The sequence below is a fragment of the Carassius gibelio genome, chromosome B22 (genome assembly GCF_023724105.1).
Source record: "Carassius gibelio isolate Cgi1373 ecotype wild population from Czech Republic chromosome B22, carGib1.2-hapl.c, whole genome shotgun sequence".
In the NCBI taxonomy this organism is placed as follows: domain Eukaryota; kingdom Metazoa; phylum Chordata; class Actinopteri; order Cypriniformes; family Cyprinidae; genus Carassius; species Carassius gibelio.
This window is the reverse complement of record NC_068417.1, coordinates 13,489,260-13,507,235: the sequence shown is the minus strand read 5'-3', so window position 1 is coordinate 13,507,235 and position 17,976 is coordinate 13,489,260. Positions and strand designations below refer to the sequence as shown.

Genomic DNA, 17,976 nt, shown 5'->3' with positions numbered 1-17,976 from the left:
TCCTTTTTTCTCTAACTTTTTTCAATTTGATTGGGGCAACAGCTTCTAATGTATTAGAGAAAATAGTGCCCATGTTGTCAGTAATTTCGTCTAATTCGTGTGTATTTTTGGGTACAATTAGCAGTTGAGATAGATCAGGCAGGTTATTTGCGAATCTTTCTTTGGTGGCTGGAACAATAGTTCTGCCCAGACGGTAACATTGCGACATATAGTTAATATCAGTTATACGCAGCATGCACGATACAAGGAAATGGTCTGTAATATCATCACTTTGAGGTACAATATCTATAGCAGTAAGATCGATTCCATGCGATATAATTAAATCTAGTGTATGATTAAAACGATGAGTGGGCCCGGTGACATTTTGCTTGACTCCAAAGGAGTTTATTAGGTCAGTAAACGCAAGTCCTAATGTATCATTTGCATTATCAACGTGAATATTAAAATCTCCCATGATTAGCGCCTTATCAACTGTAACTAGAAGGTCTGAGAGGAAATCTGCAAATTCTTTCAGGAATTCTGTATACGGCCCTGGTGGTCTATACACAGTAGCCAGAGCAAGAGATACATTAGATTTCTTTTGCATGTCTGACAGAGTAACTTTTAGCAGAAGTATTTCAAAAGAGTTAAACCTGTATCCTGTTTTCTGGGTAACATTGAGAATATCACTATATATTGTTGCAACACCCCCGCCACGACCAGTCTGACGGGGCTCATGCTTATAACAGTAGTTTGGTGGAGTAGACTCATTTAGACCAAAATAATCATTTGGTTTTAGCCAGGTTTCAGTCAAGCAGAGTAAATCAAAACTATTATCTGTGATCATTTCATTTACAATAACTGCTTTTGGTGCGAGTGATCTAATATTTATGAGCCCAAACTTTAAAAATTGTTTTTGTTCATTTACTTTACATTTTTCTGGTTTAATTACGATAAGATTTTTTCTAGATCCTACATTATATTTATATTTTGACCTCACTATTCGGGGAACAGACACAGTCTTAATAGGTTTTACAGCGCAAGTACCTTTAGCATTTAAGCGGTTAGAACAAAACTCATCATAATGGTTATTTGAGAATTGTCTTACTAGTCACATGGAGCGAAGTGTCCTGGAGATGTTGTCAGAGAGAAGCTCCGCTCCAATTCTGCTGGGGTGTAATCCATCAGCGCGAAACAGTCTAGGACGCTCCCAGAAAAGATTCCAGTTATTAACAAATAGCAGTTTCTGTTCTTTACACCATGACAACAACCATTCATTTAAAGCAAAAAGTCTACTGAACCTTTCGTGTCCTCGTCGATACGTGGGCAGTGGTCCTGACACGACGATCGTCGCCGCGGGCATCGTGCTGCGAACCGTCTCGATCAGGCTCCTGAAGTCCCTCTTCAGCGTCTCCGTCTGCCGCAGCGTGGTGTCGTTAACCCCGGCGTGAAGCACGACCGCTCTGGGGCTCTCGCCGTCCTTCAGGATCGCGGGTATCTGCGCAGAAACATCGAGAACATGAGCACCAGGCAAACAATGAGTGTGCACTTTACCTTCGGCTAACGTAGCACTTACGTGTCGGACGATGGAGTCTCCGATGATCACAGCGTCGCGTCCTGTCTCGCGGAGGGGAGCGAAGCGGTTCTGGATGGAGAGCTCGAAGGCAGGAGGGGGAGAAGTAGTCGCCCGGGACCTGGCTCGCGTCCTCCGCTGTGGATGCACCCAGGGTCCGTGGTGTCCCGGCGTCGCAGTGAAGGACATCTGAGAAGATCGCGTCCTGGGTGCACCGGGCCTGCGCAGAGAAACACACGGAGTAGACGTGGTGGGACTGTTAACAGCACGCTGTATACTTACCCCGGACTTGTGAGTGTCGGCCCGGGATGATTCCAGCGCGGCTCTCCGCTCTCTCAGCTTGGCCTGCCTCTGTTCCAGGTCGCGAATCTGCTTCCCCACGGCCTCGAGCTCGAGCTGCACAGAGTGGAGACATTCATCCGCCATTAAAGCAAGTAACAGTGAGTACAGCAGTGGTAATGTGTGAGAATAGAGTATTAGCAATGTAAGCGCAGTTAGCAGCAAACACGCTTGCTGATGCTAACTGGCTAAAAGCTAATAGCGGACCCGGGAGATCAAAATAAAACTAGTGATAGCGAGGCGCTCTGATTGTTTTTGTTGTAGAATACAATAGAGGATATATTCACGCGTTATATAAACGGAAACAATGATGTATAAAATTGATTTTTAAGTTAAAAATAGTCAATGAAAAGAATATAGTGACGGAGCTCAAACGCAGTACAGCCGTCAACAGCAAACAGCCTTTTGTATATATACTTTTAACTTTTAATATACATTTTTATTTTTTATTATTAAAACAAAATGAACCATAGCTTTGGCGCCCCTATGCGCCGCATATGGCGCATACCCACTTTTTGCACAACTGCACAGGAGAATATGCAACCTGTCTAAATATGCCATGTATTTACATCGCAATTTCAAAATAAATGTTTCTGCATGTAGTAAGTAGTTAAATTTATTTATATAGCACTTTTCACAGATAAAAATCACAAAGTGCTTCACAATAAAATGTAATACAATAACAATTTGAAAGCATTCTACAAAATACAAACAGCAAACACAACAAACAACCATAAACCCCTCAACTAACCAAAAGCCTGATTGAATAGTAGAGTCTTCAGTTGTTTTTTAAAATAATCAACTGAGTTTACACAGCGCAGAAAAAGAGGCTAAGTATTCCACACCCTAGGAGCGACTGCCTGGAATGACTGGTCCCCTCTAGTTTTAAAATGAGTATGGGGAACAACTAATAGCCTCTGATCTACTGCTACTAAAGCCGGTGTGATGTGTTCTCTTTTCTTAATGTGAGTTAAAAGCCTTGCAGTTCTGAACAGCCTGGAGACAATAAAGCTCCTTCTTACTCAAACAGGTATAAAGATTGTTACAGTAGTCTAAACGAGAGGAGATGAATGCATGATCATCTCCAACTCACCCTTAGTCACAAATGATCTTAATTTGAAAATGTTCCTCAGTTGAAATAAACAGTTTCTAACTAATTGTTTAGAGTGCAGCTCCAAGGACATAGCTGACTCGAAAACAACAGCTAAGCTCCTGAGGCTCGGTTGGACAGACCAAGTCACCAATATGTTGAATTATCTTTGGGATTTTACTTTCAGGGGCGATAGTGTTTCTGTTTTGTCTGAATTCAGAAGCAAGAAGTTCTCACATAACCACTGTTTGATACTAGTTAGACAGTTGATTAAGGAAGACAATTTAAAGAACCCAGTTTTGTCACGGTTGGTAAACCGTGATCTCGGGTTGTTTACACTTTGTGGTGAATTCTGTGTGTTCTGCGTCTGCACTGATTAGTTGTGGGCGTCTCCGTTAATTGTATCAGCAACAGCTGCCACTCATTACTCATCTACTGACTTAACTTAGTGTTAGTTTGCGTTTGGATGTCTGTGTTTCTCCCTAGAACCTCATCCACTCTCCGCACGGTCACTCAGCCACGGACACTTACCTTCGGCTCTATTCCCCGCAGTTCTACTAGCCACTCTCTACTGCTGCCTCACGCCCACCTACACTCCACTTCCGGCTGGATTTCTCACCTACCACCGTCTCCCTGGAGTGTATCGTCTCATCGTCTTTGTGTGTTGTTGTACTACTTGTCTTCATTTCATTAAATCCTGTTAACTCGCAATTGTTTCCGGACTGTCTTTCACCAGCCGTCACAGAACGATCTCACCCAACATGGAAGCAGCGAGCACCAACACCCTCTCCGATTTCATGCACCATAGCGTCAAGAGAATGGATCAGCAGCAGGAGAGCATCTCGAACACCGGACGCGCTGTCCAAGCGCTGGTGGCACAGGTGTCCGAGCTCACCCAGCAGATCCATCAGCTCACGTCTCCCACTGCGCTCACACTACTATCAGGCAAGGCTGCCTTATGGGGAATGGCGGTGTGGGAGAATCAACATCCGTGCTGTGCCTCGTTCCACCTCCTATCTGAAGAGATGAAGAGAGTTTTCGACCGGGCCGCGACCGGCAGGGAGGCCACCCATCGCCTCTCGGAACTCCAACAAGGACACTCATCTGTCACTGAATACTCCATCGAGTTCCGGACCCTGGCGGCCGCGTGCCTGTGGAACGAGGCGGCGCAGTGGGATAGATTCCTGCATGGGTTATCCGACCGTGTTCAGCAAGAGATCTATCTCCTCGAGCTGCCTCCTACCCTCAACGAACTCATTGACCTGGCGTTGCGGGTGGAGGCCAGGTTTAATCGCCTGGGCCGTCAACACAGTCCTTCCAGACTACCCTTCTCTTCCGGTAGGGGGCGCTTGAGTCGAGAGAACACGGTCTGTGCTGTCGACGATCACGAGCCCATGCAGGTGGGTCGAGCTCGGCTATCCCGGAGGGAGAGGGAACGGCGGAGGTCCCAAGGACTATATTTGTACTGTGGAGGCGCTGATCATAACAACTACTCTTGCCCGGTAAAAGAGTCAGCCCGATAGTAAACCTGAGGCTACTATCGGGTGGGATCTCCGCCGAGAAGTCCTCACCCACATCATCGACCCTCCTTCCGGTGAAACTGCGGTGGAGGAATCAACATCATGAATGCCAAGCCCTTCTGGACTCCGGAGCCGAAGGTAATTTCAGTGTTTTGCGTGTTTTTCTCTCATCGATTATCTCCTGCCGAACGTAATTATGACATTGGCAATAGAGAGTTGTTGGCGGTCAAATTAGCGTTGGAGGAGTGGCGCCACTGGTTAGAGGGTTCAGGGGTTCCCTTTATTGTCTGGACCGATCATAAGAATTTAGAATACATTAGAACTGCTAAAAGACTCAATTCCAGGCAGGCTCGGTGGGCACTTTTTTTCGGTCGTTTTGATTTTACCCTATCGTACCGCCTGGGTTCCAAGAACATTAAACCCGATTCTTTGTCACGTCTTTTTGATCCCTCCGCCCGTCCCGTTACTCCTGAGTGTATTTTGCCTGAGAGATTAGTTGTCTCAGCACTCGTATGGGAGGTCGAGTCGAAGGTCAAGACGGCCTTAGAAGGGGTAACGCCTCCGTCCGGTTGCCCACTGAACCGCTTATTTGTGCCGGAGGAGTTAAGGTCCGAAGTTGTCCGGTGGGGTCATTGTTCCAACATGGCTTGTCATCCAGGGATAAGTAGAACTAATGGGTTGGTTAGACAACGATTCTGGTGGCCACGTATGGCTCGCGACGTCCGCGATTTTGTTTTGGCTTGCTCAGTGTGTGCCAGTGGTAAGTCATCTAACCGACCTCCTAATGGGCTCCTTCAACCGCTGTCTGTCCCTTCGAGACCCTGGTCACATATCGCTCTAGATTTTGTTACCACCCTCCCGCCCTCTAAAGGCATGACAGTCGTTTTGACTGTAGTGGACCGGTTCTCTAAGGCGGCACATTTCATTCCCTTGCCCAAATTACCTACAGCCAAGGAGACAGCGGTTACTGTTTTAGATCACGTCTTTCGGCTCCATGGCCTCCCGGTATACGTGGTTTCAGACAGGGGATCCCAGTTCATATCCAAATTTTGGAAAGAGTTCTGCAAGTTATTAGGAGCGTCAGTTAGCTTGCCGTCGGGTTATCATCCCCAGAGCAACGGACAAACTGAGCGAGCCAACCAAGATTTAGAAAGGACATTGAGATGTTTGGTCTCGAAGAATCCTTCTTCCTGGAGTCAACAACTCTCTATGGTGGAGTACGCCCACAATTATTTGCCAGTGTCAGCTACAGGCCTCTCTCCGTTTCAGTGTAGTGTAGGGTACCAGCCACCAGCGTTTCCCAGTCTGGAATCTGAAGTCGCGATCACCTCCGCTCACGCGTTTGTCCAGAGGTGCCACCGCACCTGGACCAGAGCCCGTGAGGGTGAGGGTGAGGGAGCGCACTAAGGCCAAGGCCGATCGCCACCGATCAAAGCCTCCCGTCTATGTCGTGGGTCAAAAAGTGTGGCTTTCTACCAGTAACATTCCATTGCGATCCGTTTCTAATAAAATAGCTCCCAAATTTATCGGCCCGTTTACTATCACCAAGATCATTAGTCCGGTGACAGTCCGCCTCAAACTACCTCCTGCGTACAAGAGGATACACCCCGCCTTTCATGTGTCCAAAATTAAACCCGTGTTTTATGCACGTATTAATCCGCCTACTCCGGTTCCCCTGCCGCCGCGTCTCATAGATGGCGAACCAACATATTCGGTTAATCGTATTCTGGACTCGAGACGGAGGGGACAAGGGTTCCAGTATCTGGTGGACTGGGAAGGTTACGGTCCGGAGGAGAGGAGTTGGGTACCTGCTAGGGACATATTGGATCACTCCCTTATTGATGAATTCAATCAGCAGGTAGGCCCTTCTGGGAACTCCAGGAGGAGTTCTTAGAGGGGGGGGGTACTGTCACGGTTGGTAAACCGTGATCTCGGGTTGTTTACACTTTGTGGTGAATTCTGTGTGTTCTGCGTCTGCACTGATTAGTTGTGGGCGTCTCCGTTAATTGTATCAACAACAGCTGCCACTCATTACTCATCTCCTATATAATGGCTTGTCTCACGTCTTGTGTTTGTGAGATCATTGTTTCATGTCGTTGTGTTATCCCCATCTGGCTTTAGTGTTAGTTTGCGTTTGGATGTCTGTGTTTCTCCCTAGAACCTCATCCATTCTCCGCACGATCACTCAGCCACGGACACTTACCTTCGGCTCTATTCCCCGCAGTTCCTGTGCCACTCTCTCCTGCTGCCTCACGCCACCCAGACCCGGACTCCCCACCTACACTCTACTTCCGGCTGGATTTCTCACCTACCACCGTCTCCCTGGAGTGTATCGTCTCAACGTCTTTGTGTGTTGTTGTACTACTTGTCTTCATCTCATTAAATCCTGTTAACTCGCAATTGTTTCTGGACTGTCTTTCACCAGCCGTCACAAGTTTCCTTAAAGGAATGTGGCCAAAGATTAAAATTAAATGAATTTAAAAAGTGAAAAGTCACCAGGCCATTGGTGTCCTCTGCAGGTATTTGTTTTAATACATAATATACTTAAGTTGGTTATGTTCATATTATATAGGCATATTACATTATGCATTTTAACAGTGTTGTTCAATACAAAAGGGTAATTTCTTGGATTTGAGTTTTTTTTTTTTTTTTGAGCAGATTCTTATTTCCTTATCGTTATTTATATATACATAGTCATACTAAAGCTGCATTGTTTTACTTTTTGTAATTAAAAGACAAACATGAAAAATAAATTTAAAATAGTATTAAAATATTTTCTAGTTCCAGGGAAAATATATCCAGCGATGATATAGCTCATAATTTTCCAAGTGTATGATACAGCTTTTATTCTTCAGGTCAACCATATATTCATGAAAAAGGAAATCCGTTTGATAAATAAAACAATAACTTAGCCATAGTATTCAAATCTTAGTTTTGCACCGCCGCCGAAAAAAAAAAAAAAAAAAAATTATATATATATATATATATATATATATATATGTATATGTATATTTAACCGCGGCATGTTGTTGCTATCCATTTTTTTTTCTGCCACTAGCAATCAGGGATGCATTGCAAACTACTCACCTCAGTACAATAATGTCTAAATCCATTACTAACTACGGCATGTGCAGGAATTCGAATGTATAAGATTTATTGAATACATAAATTATTAAATATTGAATATAGATCAAATGTAATAGAAATCAAGAAAACTAGTTTTTTTTTTTTTTTTTACTTTAATAGCTTTATTAATTCAATGCCACAAGAACATGAGGTATTACATATTCACATAATCAAATTAGCATTAGCTGCCAGAGAAAAGAGTGCGAGAGAGAAAGAGAGAGAGAGAAAAAGTTACACACATTTCAATGATTTCAGAGCATTTTCAGTGCTTTTTTGTTTTCTGTTTGTTCCAAGAGATTTATACATAATTTAAAGTCATTTATACAATGTACAAAATTTGGTTTACATTGAGCCCACTTTTTCTTATGGAATTTTCCTTACAAAATAAACAATTGTATAATATGTTGTCCTTTACTATTCAAATTTTCGTTTTCTGTATAAAAATTACATCAAATATACAAATTTCTATCATACGTTCAATTTAACTAGTTTTAGTTTTGACAAGGTACTTTTTCAATCAAGCGACAGCTGCCGTCCGGTTTATGGCATCCGGGGCTAGGAGTGTTTCCGTATGAACGGGCCTGAGGTTCAAATCAACGATCGGTGTGAAATTTGGAAAACGGATTATTATATTTATAGGAATCTTAAGGCGGTGGGGCACGACTGTTCCGTGAATGGATCAGAGGTAGGTGGGGGGGGGAAATGGATAATATGGAAGGAAGAGGTGAAGAAAGGGGAGGGTTGGGGAGGGGACAGGAGGGTGATAAACATGATAAAAGAAATAAGAGGATAAGGAGTGATAGTGTTGAGGATTCTGAATGGGATGAAGGAAACCAGGAAACTTCTCAGGAAGGGAGGAGGGAGATTTATGATGTTGTAATACGGTTTAATGAAAAGAATCAGGGGATTATGAAGAAGTTTAGCCCGTTTGTGCTAACAACAACATTAGCAAACAAGATAGGGGAGATTGAGTTTGCAAAAATCCTTAATGATGGGAATTTATTGGTAAGATGTGCGGATGATGGGCAAATGAAAAAAGCACTAAACATCAAGGATATAACAAAGTGTAAGGTGGAAAACACAGGAAGGGTGGGAGTGAGGAAAAAAGATGGAAGGGTGGGGGTGATAACAGGGGTGCCATTGAGTGTTACAATGGGGGAATTAATGAAGAATATCAAGGGAGCAAAAGTTGTGAGTGTCCAAAGGATGAAAACATCAAGAGATGGAGAGGTAAAGGACACAGAAACTGTATCAATAGAATTTGAGGAAGAAATACTGCCAAAAAAAGTATACTTAGGATTCATGAGTTATCCAGTGAGGATGTTTATTCCAAAACCATTAAGGTGTTATAAATGTCAAAGGTTTGGTCACACTGCAATGAACTGTAATAGGCAGAGAAGATGTGCTAGATGTGGAGGGGACCATGATTATGGAAAATGCGGATCAGGGGTACCACCAAAGTGTTGTAATTGTGGAGGAACCCACAATGTGGCATTTAGTGGATGTGAAGTTATGAGACGGGAGATTAACATTCAAAAGGAGAGAATGCAAAAAAGAATAACATATGCAGAAGCTGTCAAGGTTTCAGGGGAAAAAGATAATAAGCGACATGAAGAGGTAGATGTGGAGACACTAGAGCAAAGGCAAAGTAGCTTTGAAGGAGTGTTTGTGAAAAAAACTGATAAGTTTCTAAGGACAAGCTTCTAAGATTACCAGGGCAAGATAGACAAAAAATTATCTGGTGTGCAGATTTTAATGCTTATAGCTCGGTATGGGGAAGTGTACATACAGATACTAATGGTAAAATAATTGAAGAATTGATGGAAGAAAGAGAATTGGTGTGCTTAAATGATGGAAGAGGAACTAGAATAAATGTTTCAACAGGGAAAGAGTCTGTTTTAGACATAACATTAGTATCTAGTGTGTTGGCTGGAAATACAAATTGGGAAGTGTTGACAGCAACAACAGTGGGAAGTGATCACTACCCTGTCTTGTGCTTAGTGGGAGAGAAATTGGAAGGAGGAACAGAAGATATAATTTCTAGGTGGAATTTTGGTAAAGCTGATTGGGAAAGGTTTAAGAATTCGTGTGATGATGCAATGGTTAAGGTTGAGGTGGCAGGAAGTATAGATGATGTTAACAATCAGATAACCTCTGCAATTATTATGGCAACAGAGGAAGCTATACCTAAGACGAGAAACAGGGCAAATCGAAAATTGGTACCTTGGTGGAATGAAGAATGTCAACAGGCAGTAAGGGACAGAAATAAAGCTTAAAAGAACACATAATGTGCCAAATCTAATACAATACAAGAAGGAACAAGCAATAGTTAGAAGGAAAATTCGCCATGCAAAGAGGAGTAGTTGGAGAAATTTCTGTGATGAAATAGGTAGAACTACACCAGTGGGGGAAGTTTGGGAAATGATTAAAAGAATGGGGGGAGACAGGAGGAAGTGGGAATATCCAGTTATGGTATCTGAAGGAGAAACTGCAGTTTCTAATAAGGAGAAGGCTGAGATGATGGCCAAATCATTTACAAGGGTTTATAGTTCAGAAAATCTGTCAGAAGTTGAGAGGAGGAGGAGATCTATAACTTTAAATCAGCATCTTAATGAAGTGAATAGGAATGCAGGTTTATACAGATGGCGCTAAGGAACCAGAGACAGAAGTAACAGGGTTGAGTGTGGTGGTTCCAAGTAAAGGAATTGGAATTAATAGAAGAACCTCTAATATGTTAGGGGTTTATACAGTGGAAATGCTGGCAATATTAATCACTTTACGGTGGGTGGAAAAGACAGGGCAGCATAAAGTTTTAGTTTGTTCAGATTCATCGTCAGTGTTAGCAAATATAAGGTCATTTTATTCAAAAAGTCGGCAAGACATACTATATGAAGTCCTACAGTCAGTCACAAGAATATTTAATCAAGGAAGGCAAATACAATTTGTGTGGGTTCCAGGACATGAAGGGATAAGGGGAAATTAACTGGCAGATAAATTAGCCAAGACAGCATTATTAAAAGGAAATATAGAAATGCAAGTGAGTATCAGCAAAGCAGAGGTTAAAAGTGTGATATGGAAGACAGTAAATCAAATGTGGCAAGAGAGCTGGGATAGAGAGGGAAAAGGAAGGCAATTATATCAAATCCAGAGGGATGTTAAGTGTACAGTGATTGGAAGTGGAAATAGCAGAGAGGAAACGGTCATCTCTAGGTTAAGATTGGGACATTGTTTATTAAATAAAACACTAAAGTTAATAGGTAAACATGACACGGGATTGTGTGAAGTGTGCAAGGAAGAGGAGTCAGTGGAGCATGTGGTTTTGAGGTGCAGCAGGTATGATGTTCAGAGAGAGATGATGAGGAATAAGTTGAGAGAGACAGAGGTTCAGGACATGACATTAAAAGGGCTATTGAGCACTCAACATAGGGTACACTGTAAAAAATTATTTAGCAGTTTAGTTGTTTCAATGATTTTTTTATGTTGACACAACTTGCAGTTACTGAATTTGTTCATTCAACTAAAAATTTTAAGTTTTCAGTGTCTCAACTAGTTTGAAAGTTGACTGAACTAGGTCATTTGTCCTCATAACTTAAAAAAATGTGTTGACTCAATTCAATAGCAATATCATGTTCACAACATCACTTATCGCGAGATCTCGTCATTCTCCTGAATGCTGTTGAAGAGAGAAGAAGGTCGTCAGCCATTCTAGTCAGTTTCTCCTCAAAGTTTGGACATTTGACTAGAATACAACTTTGGTAAGTAAAATATTCGTATTTATTGGCTTAATGTGTAAAATTACATTTGTTGTCTCAGAAGAGTAAGTATTGTTTTAAGAGTCGTATATTCTGTATGTAAGTTACTGTATGTAACGTTAAATGTTCGTTTCGCGGCACTCTGAAGCCTCAAAATACAGGCGGTTCCACAGTATTCTCCTTATAAATATTAAAACAGATATTCTCCCATGCGGGACAGCGGAGCTGAACTTATGTGGAGTACGATAAAAATACAGTTTGTATGTATTATTTGAGCCCAGGGCTGCGTTAGAGGCCGTGCAAACAGAGCGCGAGAGCTCAACGCGGATCACTTATGGATTAAGAACGGCGGGAATAAAAAAAAAAAAGGAACTGCTCTAAACCTGACAGCGTAAGACATTCGTCAGAATATACATCGATGAAACATTAGGAGAAAAAAGAAGATTCCTACTCGAACTGTGTCTTTTCTGCATGTTATAAGGGAAACAAATGAGCACCATAGATGAGCACCTCCCTCAGAGTTCTTCTGGAGCGCGTATCTTAACGTTACATTTGATATCGCTGACATAAGCTTAGTTCTGATGATTTTTTTACAGTCTAAGGTTCAGATGAAGTTCTGAAGGTAGCGTTACAAACTCTTCTTTCAGTTTTCTGAAGTAACGTTAGTCATTCAAGTGCCTCACTAGAACCTAGAACCCAGTGTAATGCTGCGTGAATATCTGTTTTCATATAGTCTATGGTGAATATACGGTCATAAGTAAATTGCGTACGTTTAAATCTATATATTTTAGAATAAAAGCATATATCTTGTATAAATAGAGATACAATAACGATCGACACAAATGTGTTAAATTTCCTTTTATTGTGTTATAATTATGTGTTGTGTCATTTAAAAGCATTGTCTGGATGGTATAGTTTGTCTTTGGCATTTAATATAAACTTGTCAATACATTTGTCTTTCTCTGTAAAGATTTATTTATATGTATGTTTATTATTTTACAGTGTTTTAACATGTTTTTGTATTTTTCATGTTTATGATATTTTTGAATGACTGAAGATTGAGCGCAGAATTCAATAATCCTGTGAATGGACCGCAGCGAGTCCTTTTGCAGTTATCCATCAAAAAGATATGCAGACATAATGGAAATGGCATTTACATTGTAGAGCTTGGACGAAGTTGTAAGTAAATTTATTTATTTATAAATGCACATTAATCGGAGTCTATATGCTTTACGTTTGTAAGGCCCTGTTTAATGCATCCCTTTGTTTTTATTAAAGCACACAGGCTCTGCGCAGGAATTGATCAAGGACATGACTGCTGGGATTACGCTTGTGGATGACCAAACTGAGCACCATCAGTCTGCAGTGATGTGATCCAGGTAAAAGAAGAAGAAGAAATATGGGTGATCTGGGGTTGTAACTCGTTGTTAGACGATCTGTGTACTGTGTTAGACGATCTGGGACTGGGACTAACAGAAATAAACTAATTCAGGTTTAAAACAACTTGAGGTTTAGTAAATGACAATTTTCTTTCTTTTTCTTTTTTGGGTGAACCCTTTACGAAAATGTAGATATTTGCATTGGAAAACAGCTTCAAAATTTAGAGAACATAATTTGACATTATTTTCCCCAGTTTTATTTCGTGAATTTTCTATAATTGGTATTTAAAATGTCTTTATAAAGTGTTGAATTTATCTTCATAAAACCACCAGAAACCCTGTTTATGGACATAGCCATTCTTTATTATTTTGCTGAATACTGTTTTGAATCCTGAAAAATGTTCAGTGCTAGAATATTGGCCATTAGCAACTTTGCTTAAAGGATTGTTTCACCAAAAAAATTAAATTAGGCCATGTTTTACTCATTCTCAAGGCACCCTATGTGTATATGATTTTCTTCTTTCAGAGGAATCTGATCTGAGTTGAATTTAAAATTGTCCTGGCTCTTCCAAGTTATTTAATGGCAGCAGAAAGGTGTGTTTTTTTCTCAGCAGTCCAAAAATAGTCAAATAAAATGCACCCATCCATCAATAAAACGTGTCTCACATGGCTCTGGGGGGTGAATAAAGGCTTCCTGTAGCAAATCGATGCACTTTTTGTAAGAAAAATATCCATATTTAAAAAGTTGTAAACACTTTTTTTTCTCCTCCACTGACTATCATACGTGCAAGCCTAATTTTGTGATTTTACTTCGTGATTGGCGTATTGTTGTCTCTCCTCCGCTCTTCCGTGTTTGTCACTAATCACCGGTGCATGCATGACCCCTATGTCCTATTTTCATCCAACCGGAATGGCTCTTACTAAAGTGAGAGAAAAGGGTTTAAATATGTTTTGAATAACATTTTAAATATGTATTTTTTTTTATTACAAAAACACATGGATTCGCTACAGGAGGACATTATTCACCTCTCAGAGCAATGTGAGGTACTTTTTATTATGAATTGATGCACATTATTTGACTACTTTTGGACTGTTGAAAAAAACACCCACCTATTGCCATAAATATTTTTTTATATAATCCGACTGGATTTGTCTGAAAGAAGAAAGTCATACACACCTACGATGCCATGAGGGTGAATAAAACATACATGGGTTAACCAACCCTTTAGGGCCATTTCATAGTCAACGCATCTGTAGGCATACGTGTCCCCGAGGCTACGCATCGTTATGCTTCGGCCGCCATTATGCGTCGGTGTGTAGCCAAATGTGTGGTCCTAGTTTTTGATACGCGACGTGCCGATTCACGCAATACTATGCGTTGTCGGTGGGGGCGACATTGCTTATACATATTCATCCACATTTATACCATAGTTCATCAGCAACAGAATACACTCCTCTTCAGTTGCCATTGTAATCTGAATATCACGCGACCCGACTCTACTAATATCACCCGACTCTACTACCCCCTGTTGCGTGAGCCGTGTATTGCATACACGCATCAACCGTGACGCTTGCGTTCACTATTTAGACTATGAAAAGGAGTGCGTCGCTCGCGTTTCTTGCTCGCGTTTCCCGCGTTGACTATGAAATGGCCCTTAGGAGTCATGCTTTACTCTGAACATGCAGTGCAACAGACTATTATTTAAAAGGAATACCTATTTACACCAATATATTTTCTGATCATTGTATAAATGGTGTGACAGATTAGACACTTAGAATCAGATTAAGAAAAAAAACCTGAGTTGTATTGGTTTGTCACATTTTATGTCATTCAAAAATCATGTAGAATACCAGTGAAGAAAATAATTTCCCCCCATTTTTAGAATAGTTGGTTCTGGGGGTGTATTTTACACTTATCTTCCCATGGGATTTTAAACTCTTTGGGCCCTATTTTAACGATCTGAAACGCAAGTGTCAAAGCGCGAAGCGCAAGTAAGTTTGTGGGCGGGTCTCGGCGCTGTTGCTATTTTCCCGGCGGGATAAATGGCTCTTGCGCCCAGCGCAAATCTAAAATGGGTTGGTCTGAAGTAGCTTCATTATTCATAGGTGTGGTTTGGGCGTAACGTGAAATAAACCAATCAGAACGTCATCCAACATTCCCTTTAAAAGCAGGTGCGCAAGTTCCATTATGGATTGCTATTATTATGGCGTATTTACCAAGCGCACGCCAGGAGCGGTTCACAGCCGAGGAGACTGATGTTCTTGTAAGAGCAGTGAAAGACAGAGAAGTTGTGTTGTATGGGGATGGGAGAAACCCACCCAAAATACACCACAATGATTTCCGTCATCTCATGTGTTAATATTTTTTTTTAGTGTAACAATTTATGATTTGCAAAAATAACTGTTGCATCTGTGTAGATTACATGAGCAAAGTGTATGCGCGTTGTGCACGCTATACATTATGGTCAAGCATGCGCCCTTAAAATAGCATAATGAACAACGCGCAACGCGCCGCTGACTTTAGACTAGGTTTTTTCTGGTCAGTGGCGCAATTGTTTAATGGAACAGCAAAATAGCACCAGGGATTGTTTGCGCCAGAACACGCCTCCTTTTTTGCGCTGGACCGCCCAGGGAGCGCAAGTTCATTCACTAGTTTAGCGACGTGCTTCTGTGGAGGGAAAAGCGTGCTTTGCGCGGGTGCAAAATAGGAATGACACATGCGTCGGTGTACAAAGTCAATTGCGCTGGGTGCAAGATAGGGCCCTATGTGTTCAGCAGAACAAAGAACTTAGTACAGGCTTTTAACGGTTTAATACAGGAAGTTATTTTAAATGTTTCTAAACGAAACTGTTGAGGAGCACCATTTAATTTTGACTTTCATTTTTGGTTAAATTTTTCAAAATATATTCCACTTGAAGGTGAATTACACTTTGCAATTACTACTAATTGGTAGCTGTGCTTTTAACAAAACACACAACTTTAATAGTGTATGTACATATGTGTGTTCGTTTATAAATTTATTAAGTAATGTAATATTTTTTTTCTTTTCCCAGCCATCCAGTGACATTAAGGATGTTGAGAAAGAAATTGAAGAGGGCATTCTGATTGTAACTGAGGAGCAGCAATGTGATGTGCTTCCCAAGGAATAACCAACATTGGTCTCATTTGGACATCCTGTCATCACTGACATCTCCCATGTCCCCAAGGCATTGGACTCTTAATGGGTCTGTATGCAGTGAACATCCACCACCTCCAGCGCATTAAATACACCATTGAGGCTCTGCAAAAACTTGTGAAGATCAGCTGCTCCCACCATGTGCTCGCTACAGCGGCAGGAACTGTAGGTGTGGTGGAGTGAATGTCCAGCACTCTCTCCACACTCAACACCACAAATAAGGAGTCCTTGAGCAAGGCACAACTTCTCCCCGGGCGCTGCAGCATACATGGCTGCCCACTGCTCTGGGTGTGTGTTCACGGTGTGTGTTCACTGCTGTGTGTGTGCACTTTGGATGGGTTAAATGAAGAGCACAAATGTATGTCATGTCACTTTCACTTTTCAGTGTTCATGATGTGTCCATCGGCTCCACCGCACTCTTTCTTAAAAAGTAGTGTTTTTTTTTTTTTTTATAAGGAAAGGTTCTTTTGTGCCTTTCACTATATAGAATGTACATTAAAGTTTACATGCCATGACTTGGAATATGCATGTTCTCATGTAAACAAATGTTTTTTCACCTCTCATTTTCTTAAACAGTATCTACAAATTTTCAGTATGTAGCATTATGATGGGGGACGAGTTTGGAAACTTTCAAGATCCTTCTGATGTTAACACTTCTGTCTGGTCATGTTGTGCTGTGAAATTTAGAATCTGACTGTTTAGATTTTTGTGCTTCCATGTGCATTCATTCCATTTATATCTTATTATACAGAAGTACGGTACACTAATTTTTTGTAACTAATTGTGATGTTATATACATATATCTTGGTTTCTCATTTTGACCATGACTTGCATTATGGTGGGGGGAGTGCATGTGAACTTGTGCAGGGTTAATATGCAGAGTTCAACCTTCTGATTTTCATATTGCGTTATGAAATTAAAAACAATCCCTGTGGTTTTGATCTGATGAATTGAAATGCAACTATTTGTTTCTCAATCCCATGCCAATGTTATTTATTATACATCACACTTTCAAGTGTTGGTTCAGATCTTTAGACGTGTTTGTATTTTGCATTTTTTGTTTTGTTTATCAATTATCAGTTGATGTGTTGACAGCAAATTGCTTGTTCAATTTAAATGTGAATGAAAGTGTTGTCTCTATCATTAAATAAATTACATTAAAAAAAGTGTTTTGTCATCTTTATTTAAACATTTAAGGCAGTGGAGTAACATTTGTTTATGATTATTGATCGAAGTAAAAAAAAAAAAATCCCTGTTGACACAACATGATTTAGTTGACTGGACTAGAAAATAATAGTCAAGTCAACTTAAAAAAAATTGTTACCTGGACTAACTCCACTCTAGTTTGAAGTTGTTTCAACAAGATTTTTTTTGTCAAGATAACAAAAACATTTTAAGCAGCGGGGTAACAAAATATTTTTAGTTGACTCAACAAATTCTTTTTTACAGTGTACAGACCAGAATTCTGTTTCTTAAGGTACACAGGGGTTTATAATAGAGTGTGAAGAGTCATAGGAGTATTGAGGAAGGTTCTAACTTATTATTATTATTATTTTTATTATTATTATTATTTTATTATATATATATATATATATATATATATATATATATATATATATATATATATATATATATATATATATATTATTATTATTATTATTATTATTATTATTATTAGTATTATTAGTATTATTAGTATTATTATTAGTAGTAGTAGTAGTAGTAGTAGTAATATAATAGAGTAGAATAATGGTGAAGTGTGTGGATATATATGATAGGGGAGTAGGAGGGAATTGGGGTAAATGAATGTATGAACCTGTTTTTCTGATCCACACTCCGGAGCAGAGGGTGGCGGTAATGCACCAATTAAGCTGGATGCCAACCGCCGTTAAACATTAAAAAGAAGAGAGGAAGAAGTTTATGGCATCCGCTTCCTGCTGCGGTGGCCACTTCCTGCTGACAACTGCCGATTTCTCGCGTTTACGTCACCGCACTGCAGTGCTTTCGCTTTAACTCAAGGAAGGTCGTTCGGTTTAAAGAAAA

At 40.6% G+C, this 17,976-nt stretch overlaps 3 protein-coding genes and 1 long non-coding RNA gene across 4 annotated transcripts in view; 3 read left to right on the top strand and 1 right to left on the bottom strand.

Annotated features, from left to right (window-relative positions):
- LOC127987083 (uncharacterized) overlaps nt 1-17,976 on the top strand; it is a 187,872-nt gene that overhangs the window by 152,111 nt on the left and 17,785 nt on the right. The window lies entirely within an intron of this gene.
- LOC127987076 (uncharacterized) overlaps nt 1-17,976 on the top strand; it is a 92,059-nt gene that overhangs the window by 65,695 nt on the left and 8,388 nt on the right. The window lies entirely within an intron of this gene.
- Nucleotides 955-2,285, bottom strand: LOC127987104 (uncharacterized). The gene is made up of 2 exons (XM_052589398.1): nt 1,556-2,285; nt 955-1,477 (listed from the first exon to the last, which is right to left on the bottom strand). Exons 1-2 carry the CDS (start codon nt 1,976-1,978, stop codon nt 1,091-1,093), a joined length of 810 nt encoding a protein of 269 aa, XP_052445358.1. The 5' UTR covers nt 1,979-2,285; the 3' UTR covers nt 955-1,090.
- Nucleotides 11,511-17,206, top strand: LOC127987155 (uncharacterized). Its single transcript, XR_008161068.1, has 3 exons — nt 11,511-12,558; nt 12,658-12,758; nt 15,812-17,206. It is a non-coding gene; the product is annotated as an uncharacterized LOC127987155 (long non-coding RNA).

Excerpts from the sequence above, each read along its gene's own strand:
- LOC127987104 (XM_052589398.1), bottom strand. The coding sequence starts at position 1,978 with ATGGCGGATGAATGTCTCCACTCTGTGCAGCTCGAGCTCGAGGCCGTG. Across the intron at positions 1,478-1,555 it reads GAGACTCCATCGTCCGACAC|ATACCCGCGATCCTGAAGGA; the intron begins GTAAGTGCTACG and ends GTTTCTGCGCAG.